Raw genomic sequence first — 16,233 nt, forward strand, 5'->3', positions numbered from 1 at the left:
TTATTATTAGAATTTTCTAGAAATTGGGGAATATTATATAAAACTCCTCTTACTTTGGCTTATAAAAAGCAGAAGGCTGTCTTTTAATCCAGAGGTGTACAAAGAAGACCCTCTGGCTATTTCAGCCTACTGAATGGAAATCTGAAGTTTGTATATGTGCATTTTAGTCTAAATGATATGGAATATCTTTAAGTAGCTACTGAGCAAATGGTCCAAGGGGACTGCATTTTGTGCTACCATATGCAAGAGACAACTCCAGATCTGAAATTCACATCTTTGCATATCACAGAATCCTTTGTGCTTCTAGCAGTGGCTCCTTTTAATTTAAATAGTTCGGAATAGTTCCAAAAAAGGAGTGTGGGAGGATAGCTGCAGCGTTGAATTGGTGTAAGCAAAAGAAAGAAGAACTCTCCTGCCGAATGGCATTTGTACTTGTCACACAGAAGCATCTTTTGTGAAACAATGGAGAGAGTAGATTAAATTTTCTAGAAGAGGGTCTATTATGAAGCAACAAAATTAAAGACGGACAACTACTGATGCCTAAACTGGATGCTATTTCCATTCCGTTTGTTGGTACATCCTAAAGTAGGGGCGTTACTGAATGGATAGTGTAGTTATACAATCTTTGTGAAAGGATGATACCATTTCCCAGTGCCCCGTGTGTGTATATGTGTATATATGTGTGTGTGTAATATAAATATATATTAATTATGCGCCATAGCCCACTTTCAGTTGTCCTGTCTCTTGTTTTGTTTTCATAGCTCTTCAGAGAATGAGCAGCTAAAAGTGTTAAATCTGGAGCAAAGGCTGTCCCTTGGTTCTGATGATGAAGTAGATCTTGTGCAGGAACTTCAAAATATGTGTTCCAGCAAATCAGAGTCTGATATAAGCAAGGTAACACTGCGGTTTAAATAATTTACATCATAATCATATGTAGTTGTTTAATCCATAATAGATCTTAGATTTTAAAATATTTTTTTATTAACTGGAGATGTGCTAAAATATACTAATATATTATATGTGTGATTTTATTATGATTTATTTTATTTTTTAAAAAGTTTAACCTTAAATGTCATGTCATACACTCAGGAATTTGCAGTGGATGCTAAAATGTATTGATTCATAAATGTTAGAGAAGCTAAAGTGCTATCAGATAATCTGCTTCAATGCATTATTGTTCTCCACATCATATTCTCTTTCACCAGCCTAATTTTAAGTGATTGAATCAGTTGTGTTTTCACTACTTCCATTGGGAGACTATTTGATAGTCTAATAGGAATATAAAGCTTTTCTGATGCACATTGTACACTTACTTTGCTTACCATAATCCCATTATACCTAATTATACCCTCAAGGATCTCCGTAAACAATTCCCTTGTTGTTTAAACCTTTCCAGCAATTTTGTTTTATTGCACATTCTGTGTGATCTTAGATACCAACAAACTTTTAATCAAGAAATAATTGTGGTGGAAAGCTTTGTAATCCTGTTTTAATTCCCTGTGAAGTTAGGTTTTAGCAGCTGTATGCTATGAGCCAGATGCACTGAAGCTGCACCAGCTAATCCCTTGGCATCTCAGCGGGGATTCACTCCAAGGCCATGTCTGGACTAGGGAAAATAGATGGTTTAAAAGTATGTTAGCTAACTCATTTTAAATAACATTTTTAAACACTTGTGTAGACAGGGTTTAACACTTTTAAAATGTATTTACTGGTTGTGGCAATTCTAAAAGGCATGGCTTAGGGGATAGCAGCCATTGACACTGTTCTTCCTAGCCAGAATAGGGAAGGACAAGATGAAGAATATTTAAAGAAATTAGATGTATTAAAGTTGGCAGAGCCTGATGAAATTCACCCTAGGACTGAAGCAATCTTGGAACCATTAGCAATTATCTTCACGAACTCATGAAGGATGGGTGAGGTCCTAGAGGACTGAAGAATGGCAAACATATATAGTACCTATCTTTAAAAAAGGGGAACAAAGAGGATCCGGGAATTATAGACCAGTCAGTCAGCCTAACTGCGATAACTGGAAAGATTCTTACAAATTGATTGTTTAATAATTTTGCCAGTATCTAGAGTATAATAGAGTGATAAGTAATAACCAGTGTGGATTTATCAAAGAATAAATCATGCTGACCCAGCCCAATTTCCTTCTTTGACAGGGCTACTGGCTAGTGGATAGGGGAAAAGAAGTAGACATGATTTATTTTGAATTTAGTTATGTTTTTGACACTGTACTTACATGATGTTCTCAGAAGCAAACTAGGGAAATAGTGTCTAGATTAAATCTAGTGTCTAGATTAAATTACTATAAAGTGGGGCCCAAATGGGCCCCACTTTACAGTACTCAAAGAGTAGTCATGGTTCATTGTCAAACTGGGAGGATATATCTAGTGGGATTCCATTGATGACTTGGATAATGCAGCGGAGAGAATGCTTATAAAATTTGCAGATGACACCAAGATGGAAGGGGTTGCAAGCACTTTTGAGGACAGGGTTAGAATTCAAAATTACCTTGATAAACTAGAAAATTGGTCTGAAATTAAAGTTGAGTAAAAATTGAATAAAGAGAAATTCAAAGTATTACACTAAGGAAGAAAAAAAATCAACTGCACAGCTACAAAATGGGGAATAAGTGGCTAGGCAGTAGTACTGTTGAAAAGGATCTGGGGGTTATAATGGATCACAAATTGAATCTGAGTTAAAAATGTGATGCAGTTGCAAAACAGGCAAACATTATTCTGTTGTGTGTTAACAGGAGTGTTGTATGTAAGACATGATTGGTAATTGTTTCGCTCTACTCAGTGCTGGTGAGGCCTCAGCTAGAGTACTGTGTCCGATTTTGGGTGCCATGCTCTAAGAAGGATGTGGACAAATGAGAGAATCCAGAGCAGAGCAACAAAACTGTTAAAAAGTTTAGAAAACCTGGCCTATGAGGAAAGATTAAAAAAACTGGGCATGAGAAAAGAAGGCGGAGTCAAGTATGAAAATATGTTAAGGACTATTATAAAGAGGATGGTCATCAACTGTTATCTATCTCCAATGAAGGTAAAACAAACTTAATCTGCAGCAAGGGAAATTTAGGTTAGATTTTAGGATAACTTTCTAACTACAAGGACAGTTAAACACTGGTATCAAGGGTTATGGAATCCCCATCATTAGAGGTTTTTAAGAACAAGTTAGACGAACACCTGTCAGGGGTGGTCCTAGGTAGACTTGGCTCTGCCCCCCCGGAAGAAAGAAGGGGTGAATGGACTAGTTGATCTCTGGAGGTCCCTTCCAGCTCTACATTTCTATGATTCTGTAAACTTAAATTGAATCTGGCTCCCTTTTTTTTCTTGGATACAGTGAGGATTTATTAAACCTTCTTTTGAAGTTTACACACAACTCCCATAATCTCCCATGCAAAGTAAAACGTGCATTAAAAACAGACCCCAAGAATCTTCAAAATGAAATATAAAGGACTTCCAAAATATTGTTTTCTTTTCTTTTAGATTGCTGATTCTAAGGATGAGCTGGTTATGTTCAGAAGCTCTCAAACTGATCCTATATTTTCAGCAAGCAGTACTAATCCAAGTAAATCGGTGTCACAAAAGGTATGGGACGCACAGTATGTTTCATAAGAGTGTAAAAAATACCTGTGTACAAACTATTTTGAAGATTTTCTAGAGCTCACTACAAATCTATGTTTGAATTCTTGGTGGGAATCAGAAAGATTAAAATGCCTTGACTTCTCTGTTAATTAGAGAGACAAGGTATTTACTGACCAGTTGGTAAACCGATATGATTAATAATGTTTATGAAACATACTTCAGGCACCGTGGGCCAAATTTTTCCCTGGTATGTGTCCACCAAAGTCATTGGTCATTAAACCAGGTATGCATTTGGCCCATGTGTGATTTTCATATTTACAGATTATATCTACTAGATAGGTATAGATAGTCATGATATTTTAATCAAACTTTTCTGAAATTTGGACTTTTCTAGCATTCAGCATTTTCATAGTAGCCTTACAAGCTAAAGTGATTAAATGAACTGAAGTAGTCAAAATTCCTGTTACTTCTTGACACTAATTGCTTGAATATGGTTTGCTATCATCCTTATTAGTGATTACCAAAGCATATGCCAGTTTGAACCAGATTACTCCTGAGTGTCTTCCCTAACTAGAAATGAGTCAGCCTGACATTGAGTGGAAAGCTCCCAGCTGGTGGAAATTTTGAGAAACTGAAACCAATTAGAGTACAGGAGGCTGAGCAAGCAAGACATAGATCAGCTTTTTTTTTTTAATGGTGATTAACTTCTTTCCCTCTGAACTTGTTGTATGTTTCAGTGCACTGCTCTCTTGGCACCCTATCTTATAAGAAACAAAAAAACCCAGAAAGAATAAATCCATTTGGAATTGGTCCTCCCACTTCTGGGAAACAAGAGTCCAGATGTAAACAGACAATATTAACTACAGGATAGTTTGAACATGTGATAGCTTAGGTGCCAAAAAGCTGCTGATTTGTTACTGGAGGGCATAAAGTTGTAAGTCAGAAAATAATTGGATGATCACAAGTATATTTGTTGAATGTCAGTTATTTTTCTGAAGAAACCATAGGGGGAAATTACCTAAATTCTTTGCAAATTACATCCGTTTGAAATCTATAAAGGGAAAACATTACTATATTAAAAAATTCAATATGTAGCATAATGATACTGAGTTCTGCAGCAACACTGAGACTCTGATAATACTTTACTTGTATAAATGTTGCCTTCCATCCTAGAATTCCAATGTACTTTATGAACAGCAATTTAGTCTTACCACCCCCCAGTGACGTGTATCACCCATTTAGCGATGAAGAAACTGAAATGAATGACTTGCCCGAGACCACAGAGGAAATCTGTGATAGGGTTGGGAATGGAATCCCAACTCATAGAGAGAGTTAAATTCTCCCTAGTGTCACAAAATTAAAGTACAATTCCACATAGTACTGAAGGTATATTCTTGGCCAGAAGAGGCACTGGATTTAGGAGATCTGGACTGAATTCCTAGCTGTACCAGGAAGTGCGTGCGTGCGTGCGCGTGTGTGTGTGTGTGCGCGCATGTATGTGTGTGTGAGAGAGAGAGAGAGAAAGAGAGTGACTGACTTTGGGCAAGATACTTAGTATCTCTGTGCCTCAGCTCCCTGTCTGTTCAATGGGGATAATGCTTCCCTACCTAACAGAGATGCTATGAGATCATCTATTATCTCTGTTGCCCTATCCATAGGGTTTTGTTTGGTGCCTAGCACCAGAGTATCAGAATGTGTTCCACATAAAATCAGTAGCAATAGTGAAGTCTCTAGTGGACTTCATGGAGTTTCTGGCACTTTTTCCTTTTGGGGTAAAAACTCAGTTTGGGGTTAAATTAGTGAATGTTGGTGAGGTGCAGCAAAGGGGGCTATATGTATACTTAGACAGCTAAAAGGAGTTATTTTGATGCATCAGTAGAACTGAGGGGAAGCTTGCAAAGTAGGAAGCAAGGCAATCAGTCCTTCACTTTCCTTTTTTCATGAAATGTATAAAGAACATTTAAAGAAGGGGGTTGGTGGAATTTAATTAAATCAGCATTCAGTGAAATTCATGCTTCTCTAAAGATACTGGCCTAGATCCTCAGCTACGGCTGAGAAACATAAATTCCAGCTTGGCAGGTGTGTGTGCGTAAAACTGGCCTTTGTGCTACTTTCATTCTAGGCCATCTAAGGGCTACCCTACATTATGCCAGCTGCTGAAAGCCCCAAGAGGCAGATGTGGCAGCAGTGATTGCCAAGAAAAGGGAGCCCTAGCCATGCCTAACTTTTCCCCAGCTAGACATCCTACACTAGGATGACCCTTTTGTAGCTGGCTACAGCAGATTTTTGTATGACAGTGTCTAAAATGCAAAATAGCTGAACACAAAATCAAGGCCACAATCTATACAGGATCCTCATTACAATAAGACCAGCAGAACTCCTTTAGCTCTTAAGATTTTTATGATCCTTGAGGGCAGCAGTAGTGGGATAAAGTATGGCCCCCTATTAGCAGTCGCACACAACTCACTGCTGAGTATAAATGCTGCCCTTGGGACATTCCAGTCAATTTCTTCTTGATCACAGTCAATAAAAGAGCTCCCTTAAGAAACTGCACCTGATTGGCCATCACTCCAGCTCTTCACCAATTCCAACGATGCCTTGCCAGGTAACCTTTCATATCTATTGGCTCTTCTTCGAGTGATGGTCCCTATGGTATTCCGCTGAGGGTTACACATGCACACCATGCGTTTGGAGCTGGAGAAATTGGAAGTAGTATCCGTTGGTCCGCACATGCGCCCTGGCTCACCTTGTGCTTCCATCCATGGCGATAAAGAACAGGGTGGACTCACCACATCTCCAGTTCCTTGTCGCCGCCGCATGGTCCTGGTCAGAACTTTCAGTGTCCATGTTTCTGACGCACTTTTAAATACGATGGTTGTACATAGTTTTATGAGTTTTATAATAGCTTTACCAATTTATTGTAGTTTTAGTGCTTAGTTTAGATTGATCTGGGGGGTTTTCTTCTTCATCATTCCCCCCCACACTCATTCCATTCCCCCCCCCACCCTTCCGCGCTTCCCCCCATACCCGCGAGCAAGTATTAGACTATGCCCAGGACTCCAGGCCTCAAACTCTGTGCCTCCTGCCTGCTCTCCTTCTCGGTCAGCACCAACACCCTCTCTACTGCTTGGGGGGAGCTCACAGTGCATCCAGGTGCAGTATTTGCCAGTCCTTCCCCAGCCACACCCAAGAAGGCCAGGCTCTGCTTCCAGAAGCACTTCATGGAGCTCGCCATGAGGCCTCATTCGGACCTAGGCCAGGGAACTCCCCCATACATCAGCCTGAATCAGCACAGAGCACACCTATTGCTACCATATCCAAATCTGGTGTCGGGGGAACCACCACCATATACCCCATGGTGGGACCTAGTCAGGAGATAAGGAAGTATACCCATAAGCATGGGACTAAGTCTTCCTCAAAATCAAAGAAAGTGGACACGCCTTCCATGACTTCGAGCCATGGAGACGGAACTTGCGCTAAATCCTATAGGCATGAGAAGAAATCCCACACATGGTGGGAAACGGCTGTTCCCAGCACCACTCCACCGGTACCGTCATCACTGGCACAAGATGTGGGATCCTCCCTTTCTGGGAAGGTCCATGGCGCTGGCACCAATACAAATCAAAGAGAGGGTGCCTCCATTTCTAGAGAGATTATTTCTCTGCCACGGGATATGCCCTGGGTATAGGACCCCTCACCATCCATTCCGATAATCTACACCTTTCCGATGGTACTGCCATTTGAACTGGAGTCCGCATTCACCTCCTCCAATGAATCAGAAACAGGAGAGAAGCTGACCGTGTCATATCACTCCTACACACCTTCACGGAGACAGCCACATCTATTGCAGCATCCACCACTTCAACCATATCGGAGCCATTGGCACCCCATGCCATACCCCACAAACTCCCTGGGATCCATCCTATTGGTCATATTGGGGACTCTGGTCCCAATTTCACCCCCTTGGAACCATCCCAGTCTACTAGGGAATATTCGCCTGCCTCCCCTCTATGGGTTCCTGCTCAGATCCACTGGTAGAGGAGGAACTCCTTAGTCCAGTCCCAGCAGTGCTGCCAAAACCGGTGACATTTCCCTCTTCATTTCCAGATGACGTGAAGCATCCCCTTCTCTTCCGGATGACTTCAAGCAATTTCAGAAACTGTTGCAGAGAGTCGCGAGGGAACTCCAAATTCCCCTGCAAGAAATCCAAGGCACCCAGCATAAGCTACTTAATATCCTCCACACCTTGGGACCAGCCAGAATTACATTGCCAATTAATGACGCTATTCTGTCCTGGGAGGCTCCAGTGTGGCACACCCCTGCCACATGCACAGCTACCCTCCAAAGTGGCCAAAAAACATTGCTATGTTCCTGCCAAGGGGTCTGAGTTCCTTTTTTCTCACCCTTCTCCAAACTCCCTAGTTGTCCAGGCAGCGACTGAACAAGCCAAGCAATATCACCCTTGATCTACAGCAGCCGATAAGGAGGGCAAGCATTTGGACCTTTTGAGGTGCAAGGTATTTTTCTCGTCTAGCCTTCAATTCAGGATTGTGAACAATCAGGCATTACTAGCCAAGTACGACTTCCTGAATTATAGTAAATTTGAGGAATTTACTGATAGTCTGCCACAACATGATCAGGCTCGTTTTCAGGTGCTTCTTGATGAAGGGAATCTGGTAGCAAGAACAGCCCTCCAGTCGGCAGTAGATGCAGCAGATACCTCCTCCGTGGCCATGGCTATGGCCATAGTCATGCATAGGGAGTCTTGGCTACATTTCTCTGGTTTCCCAAGGGAGGTACAGAACTATTGAAGCTCTCTCGCTTTCAGTGAATCCCATCTTTTTAACCAGAAGATGAAAGAATCACTGCATATCCTCAAGGATTCCAGAGCTATCCTTCACTCTCTCGGCATCCACACTCCTGCCCCAAAGTGCAAATTCCACCGCCCACCATCCAGCCAACTCCGTGGGCCCCCCATTCTACCTTCAGAGACCTGATGAGCCCCCGAGGAAATGCCAGAAAACTCAGTGATCTTGACTCCCGGGGCCCTCTTTTCAGGCTTTGCTGTCACAGCTGCAACCTCCAGCCAAGAGGTATTTCTGAGGTGACCCCAAGAATTACCAACCGCTATGTCTATCACCTCACAACCCTCCTACCACCTTTGGGGGTTGTTTAGCCCTCTTTTCCCACACTTTGAATGCGATAACAATGGACAAATGGATGTTGAACATCGTCCACCATGGCTATACAATCGAGTTTATCATGTTACCTCCTCCAAGACCCCTCCTTCCTGTCCTTTTCAGGGACCACTCTCATGACAGCATCTTCACCCAAGAGGTGAACTCCTTATTACAACAGGGAGCAGTAGAACGCGTTCCCACAGAATATCAGGGAAGGGGGTTTTACTCAACTTCCTGATATCCAAGAAGAAAGGCAGGGGGAGACCAATCCTTGAACTCCGACGTCTCAGTCACTTCATTCACAAAGTCAAGTTTTGTATCATCACCCTGGCAGTGATTAGCCCATCCTTAGAGAAAAACATGGGGTTTACGGCTCTCAATATGAAGGACACTTATTTTCACATCAGTGTCCATCCAGCACACAGACATTTCCAGAGATTCATAGTGGGCACCTACCATTTCCAGTACAGGGTGCTCCCCTTCAGAATAGCCACCACTTCCAGAGTCTTTACCAAAAAAATTTCTGTCGTAGCAGCCTATGTCAAACTTTAGGGGGTCCTCATGTTTCTGTATCTTGACAATTGGCTTCTAGCTGCGTGGTCCAGGCAAGAAACACAAGCTTCAACCTCCATGCTGTTCAACCTTCTTTTGTCCCTCGGAGTCAGCGTCGACATTGAGAAATCGATCATAGACTGCACACAGTCTCTTGACTTCATAGAGGCTGACATCATTCAGTCACAGCATGGGCCTGTTTGCCAAAAGACATGTTCCAGGCAATGAGCAACATCATAACTTGCATTGTGAGCAATCCTATCTACCAGCCTGGACTTGCCTATCCCTCCTAGGCCACATGGCTTCATGTACACGTGACTCCTTTTGCATGACTCCACCTTTGCTGTATTCAGATGTGGCTCCAGTCCATTTACTCACCAAACCATCATTCCATGGACTTCATTCTAATAGTCCCCACCAAGGTACTGTCATGACTTCAGTGATGGACAGACCCAGATCACATATGCATGGGGGGAGTCTCTTTCTTCCTTCTTCCCTGGACAAGACGATTATCATCGACACAGCCCTGGCAGGCTGCCACTTGGACGATTATATGACACAGGGAACGTGGTCTCCCCAAGTATCCAGGATGCACATAAATATCCTGGAACTCCAAGCTGAGTGGTTTTCTTCCTCTTTTGATGCCATACTTGCAAAAGGAAGAGAAAAAGGGCCTAGAAAAATGAGAGAAGGACCAGATCAACAGAGAAAATGAGCACTGAGCTGCAAAACAGAAATCCAACATCGGAACAAGGGAACATGCACCTATGGGCATGTAGCCTGAAGGATAGCTTAAAAAAAAGTCTGTGATGCTGAAGTGCGGGATCTCAAGCAGCAAACTTAAAGGCAAGCTCTCCTTACACTTCCCATAAGCCTAGTGGGTGAACATCACCACCAAAGCACTCCATCCCCCATCGAGCACTGATTCCTTGAAATACCAAGCTCCAGCTCATCAGATGATATGGAGGCTCTGCGCAAGAAGCCAAGTTAGGAGACACACACAGCATGAGCAGCTCCTTGATATGCCTCTGTTGAAGCCCCTAGTCCTCAGTGAGACTGCCAGGAAGCCCACAGTACCAGCTCTAAGACATTGCTCTTGCCCTAGGATGGCCAGTGTAGAAGCTCTTGGAGCAAATAGGATGCTTTTTACGCAGAAGTCTGTGCTCATGCGGGAAATTCCAGTCTGAAAGCCGGTACCTCTTACTTTGAGGGCTCTGGCACATCTTGATGCCCAGCTTGAGTAAGGATGGCAGAATTCAGCCCTATGTGATTAAAAATGTTCAAATAAATAAATTCATTTTAGGAAAAAGCTTTCATTCACTAGCTGCAAGTCTCTGTTAAACTGCATTACAACAGTATACTATATATAATATAACACTCCTTTTTAATGAGAAAATAAATTATAAATGTAGCTCTGTAGGTTCATTAAATGTTCTCTGTTCTGTTATTTTATAGGGTTTAAATTTAAGTCCCCTGTTCTGTATTGATATGTAGAGGAGTTAGCATGTGTGACACAAACATAACAGCAGATTTTTATGAAGAGTTGTACAATGAAGCTAATTGCTTTGATGCCTTATGAAATGCAGCTGTCCAGCTATACCATGCATTCTTGAGTTATTACTCTTCTGAATTATCTTCTCACCTCTCTATTGTCACGCTTACTGTAGTTTTTATTGGCCTATTGGCAGTTACCTTAAATATTTAAAATGTCACTGAGTATATTCCATATTTTTATTTAAAATCTGGAGATCAGTTCCCACTACAGTTTTGAAGGTAGATGAAAGTTTGGGACTGTACTTCTTTAGAGTGTTTTTCTTTTAACAAAGAAGGATTACCTACTGTATTGATATTCTTTTGTTATTTAAGCAAAGAAGTTCCTAACCCCATATGGCAGTGATTTGATATCTGCACGGTTCAGAAACATAGCTGACTGCATTTGTGCTAATATTATGAATTTTGATATCTGGCTACATGTTTTATTTTGTTTGTTAGCATGATTTTTTTTTCTGTCAAAACTGTATTATAGCATGGTTTGTAATAACTATATAAGCTTAGTTAATTATCTTGTTGATAAATTGGAAACAAAAATTGTAAATCATTCCAAGGTGCTGTTTTGGAAATATCTGTATTTTACTTTTTGACCAGTGCTATGGTGTAAGTGCAGAATGTTAAGGTTGGGCAGAACATGCATTTTCTCTTCCTCTGTACATTTCCTTAGCACAGGCAGTACTTGTTTCTTGGAAAAGATGGAAGAGAAATGTGTATCCTGTCCTTAGGCCCTACCATATAAATCCCAGCAGTGCCTAGCAATCTTATTCTTCTCATGGGAAGTTAGACTCGAGTATTAGCTGGTTTCAGTCTCCAAATTAGGAATCTGCAAACAGGTTTTTAAAAGTACCATCTGTTCTACAGCAATACTGAAGACAGATGGATATCCCCAGTGCCTCTAATGCCTAGGGCTAGTTCATCTTTCTGCTCAATGCAGTTTCTGCCACAGCAAATCAGCTACTATATGAGTAGAAAGGAGCAATAAGAAAACTGCTTTCATAACAGGGATAATATCACTATCCTCACCTCATTTCTGTGGTGATAAGACGTATTTTGGAGGTGAACTGATTTGGCCTATGCTGCATGCTAAGCAACTACCCTCTGTGCCGTGTGTGTGTGTGTGTGTGTGTGTGTGAGAGAGAGAGAGAGAGAAAATAACGTAGCTGGAGTCGACGTACCATAGGTCAAGTTACCGCAAGGTCTACACCATGGGGGTTCGATGGGAGAAAATCTCCCATCGACTTACCTTACTCTTCTCGTCGGGGGTAGAGTACAGGGGTCGACTGGAGAGTGATCTGCAGTCAATTTGGTGGGTCTTTACTAGACCTGCTAAATTGACTGCCGGTGGATCGATCTCAAAGCGTCAATTCCCGCTGTAGTGTAGACCGGCCCATAGAATTGTAGCATGACTACACCACACTTTTAAATAATACTGCTACCCTGACATTACATTACAAAAGAAAGAAGCTGCAGTTTGAATTGCAAAGATGATGATTGGCTGATTATGTGATTTTTTTTTTTCCAACAAAGAAGAGAAGAAGCTCTTAGTAACAAGTCAGCTGATCAGATAGACTTACAAAACTACTGAATCTTATGACCGGCACAAAAACATCAGGTGGTATTTTACTAGCACAGCACATGTACTTGATTAGAATTTTGAAAGGCCAATTAAAAGTTTTAGATGCTTTGAAATAGTGAGTGGCTAGTGAAGACCGTTTTGAAGAAGAGCCAATATGTCAGATAGTGAATTTTAAAACAGTCCACAAAGTAGGATTGTGTCCTTCCAGCAGCAGTTTGAGGGTTTGCATACACACCTACCCCTCTGCTTATTGTTCACACTAAAGTAGTGTTTATTCAATGTTTTAAATTTAGATTTAAAAAGAATGTAACTTAAAAGTGCCAGTGGTGCTGCAAACCTCTGTTAAAGGGACAGCTGAGCTTCTGGGGATGAGAGGAGGGAGAAATGGTCCATATAGTCCAGGGAACCTTTCTTGTTCAGAGGAAGAGAGAGAGAGAAAAGTAAGAAGAGCAGTACCAATCATCAGCTGGTATAATTTGACCTAGTTCCGCTGAAATCAGCTTAGAATCTGGAATAGTCAGTATTAGGGAGTAAGAGTTTAGAACCAATCCTCACGTCCCATTCCACATTAAAATATAGTACCTCAAAAATGGCAGCCAAGCACAAGACATTTCAAAATCATTTTATAAGAAAACGAGCAACTGAAAACAGAAGTTTTAAAATGGAAATGTCACCTCAACCTTAGCTCCATTTAGTATTGTTGCTGTAATGGGGTAAAAATTAATGTGTCTCTGGATTATTTTATTCCAGCCCTAATACTGAATCTTGTGTTTATCACCCAAGAGATCTCCTGCTTTCTCCCTGATTTAAACATGCATCTCCCTAACCCCAGTTTACAGCTGTCATCCTTCCACAGGGGCTCCCTCTACCTAATGAAGGAAAGAGAATATATTACCTCCAGAGTGCTTCTAATCCCTGCTCGCCCAGCAAGAATAACATTTAGGGCTTCTGAATGACAATGCAGAGCACTACCATTGTCCTTGTGTGATATGTTAAGTTTTTATTGAAGAAATGCCCTGTTAGCTTTTTTTTACAAAAGCAACTTCTGTTAGAGTATTGGTTTCTAACTGGTTAAGAAAGCTAAAACTGTAACTGTTTCACCAGGACCTGAAAATTTATCCTTTTCCTGTGGCTATCATGCTTCCAAAAGGTGCAAGATGCTGTAAATAGTAGACACTCACTGTTTTGCTCATTTTTGGTGTTCTTGGTTCTTACGATGGATGTGCTTATGCTAAAAAGATGCTTTATTTTATTCACAGGATGGGATCCGTCCTCTCAGCAGCAATCGCACTGTGGAATGCACCAACAGTAAATCAAAGACTGAGTTGGGTGTTTCAAGAGTTAAATCTTTTCTTCCTGTTCCCAGAAGTAAAGTCACCCAGCCTTCTCAGTACGCAAAAAAGCAGCAGCAGTAATACAAGGCAAATAGAGGCAGATGATGATAACTCAAAAGAAAAGATTTGGAATTTGCACAAAAAAATACAAATAGAAAAATCTAATAAATAGATCTGCCTAGCATACAGTTTTCAGTGTTCACGTAATCTCTGTATTAAAGAACAAAGAACTCAAATATGTAAATAATTTTTTAAAATTAAAATGGTTTCCTTGTAATGTAATGTGTGTACGGGACCACAGTTTAATTTGTATGTAAATAAGATGTTCATAATGAAAATATTTTATTGCTTTAATCTGGAAATTATATTGATTTAAACTTAGTAGTGGGAAGTTATGCCAACCTCATAAATGGGTTTTCTAATATGGAAATTACTATTGCTTAAATGATTTTATTCAGGGGTATCACCACAGAAAAGTGTGTGTGTGCGTGTGTGTGTGTATATATATACAGTATATAAATATATTCTATGAAATTCATGTGTGGCATACAGATGAGTTGCACAATATGTTCAGTACTGGCTTAAAGCTAATGTACATGCATTTTAAAGACTGAACATGTTTTTATCTTCACTTAATGAAAAGTGAATGGAATGTGGCAATAATTAAAATGATTGGAAACTTAGATCAATTACTTTCAGCTACAAGCCATATTAAATATTTTGATTACCCCACAGTCTGCCTGCTGAAATGTGCTTTTGTTTCTCTCTTGCTTATTGTAGGCTTCATGTGTTGGAACTGTTATGAGTTTGCATTATGACTCCTATCTTTAAAAAAGAAAAGGGAGAGAAATTATAATGCAATAAATCAATTATTTCACACCACTTCCCACTCTTTGGGATGGTCGAAAATTTGCTCCTCTAATAATTGAGTTCTTAATGTATGATGTAAAACTTTTCTACTCTTTCAATAGCATTTTAAAAAATGAATCTAGGAAATGATGTTTTACCAAAACAGATGTTATTGAAAGAATTACAGCACAAGTTTAATTACACGGTTGTTCAGAGATAATGTATCAGCAATAACATGAATTACCATGTAATTACCATTTTTATAGTGGATTTACTATGTAGTTGCTGTGAAATAACATTTGAATTGCAGTTAACCTGAAATATTTTTTATCTCACTACAGACTTAAATTACTTTCCCATTAGAGGAACTGTGTATATGTGAAGGAAATATTCCATCTACCCACCCACTTTATGGTGGCCACAATTTATACTTGTGAATAGTAATAATGTGGATACAATCACTGTCTTGGTACCTTATTATCTAGTCGGAAGAGGTGGATACGTAGCTTCCTTAAGATCAGACCTCAGTGCCACCTGGTGAATTATCAAGAGGTTGCTTTAAGAGAGGTATGGGCAACATGCTCATCCCTGCGCCTTCCAAAAGAGCACTGTTCAAGTGAATTTTGGAAGGGGCAAGAGTTACATAAATGTATTCCTAGCACTTCACCACAATGAGTAAGGCAGCCATCCCAAACTCATGTCAATAAAACTTTTGTACTGCTCCATGTTTGTCTGTCTCTTGGTCTTGTGTGTGTATATTGTATCTGTATGAATTTAGAAGGATTAAATGGCTGATTTTATAGTTATCTCCTTTAAAATATATTCTGGGAGGATATGCATAACTTTCAGCATTGTTGTCTTACAACCTGTGATGGGGTGTCCACCCCACACAAGGCCTGAGAGGATTAAGGTGGTAAGGTTGGCCAATCAGCTGCCTAGGCTGCACCTGAAAAAGGAGCCAGGGGGCAAGGATTAATTAGAGACAAGGCTCAGCTGGATAGGAAGAGGAAGGGCCTGTATAAAGTCTAGGAGCTGACAGCCAAAAGGGACTGCAGGGAAGTAGTCTGCAGTCACTCCCTGAGAGAAGGGAGGTGTGTTTAGGGCTATAGAGCCTACAGTTACTCCCCTGGGAGGAGGGAGTTGTGTGGCTGGCAAACCCAGAGAGGGTACAGAGCCAGAAAGGTAGAAAAGGATCAGGGGAGAGCAGCCAGGCATAGGATAATGTAGGCCTTGGCTGCGGAAGATAGGGCTCCTGAGCTGGAACCTGGAGTAGAGGGCTGGCCTGGGTTCCCGTACCAGGCACTGGGGAGGTGGCACAGACCAGGCCGTAGAGAGCAGACTGCCTGGGATGGTTTGCTCTGAAAGATACCCAGAAGGGGAGGACTATAGTGACCTGGCCGGAGGGGCAAGTCACAAAGAGGAAGCTGCAGCTCCTGGAGTGAGAAGGAGCCACAGAGCAAGAGAGGACAACGGGTGGAGAGACCACCAGAGGAGGGCGCGGCACCTGGAAGGAGCTAATCCCACAGCGGCCAAGAGGAGGCGTCCTTAGCGGTGAGTGTATCCCGTGACAAACCCCAGTGATGTATACATTCTTGTGC

General features: G+C 41.2%; 1 protein-coding gene across 1 annotated transcript in view; it reads left to right on the forward strand.

Annotated features, from left to right (window-relative positions):
* The window catches only part of CTTNBP2 (cortactin binding protein 2), a 191,928-nt gene extending 176,585 nt beyond the window's left edge, over positions 1–15,343 (forward strand). The window contains 4 exon segments of the mRNA XM_026648734.2: positions 762–894; positions 3,495–3,596; positions 13,712–13,851; positions 13,853–15,343. Of these exon segments, the coding sequence (XP_026504519.2) occupies positions 762–894; positions 3,495–3,596; positions 13,712–13,851; positions 13,853–13,958 (481 nt within the window). The 3' untranslated portion in view covers positions 13,959–15,343.
* Positions 15,344–16,233: the final 890 nt, after the last annotated feature.

Source organism: Terrapene carolina, unplaced genomic scaffold (assembly GCF_002925995.2).
Source record: "Terrapene carolina triunguis isolate 2854851 unplaced genomic scaffold, T_m_triunguis-2.0 Scaffold68, whole genome shotgun sequence".
In the NCBI taxonomy this organism is placed as follows: domain Eukaryota; kingdom Metazoa; phylum Chordata; order Testudines; family Emydidae; genus Terrapene; species Terrapene triunguis.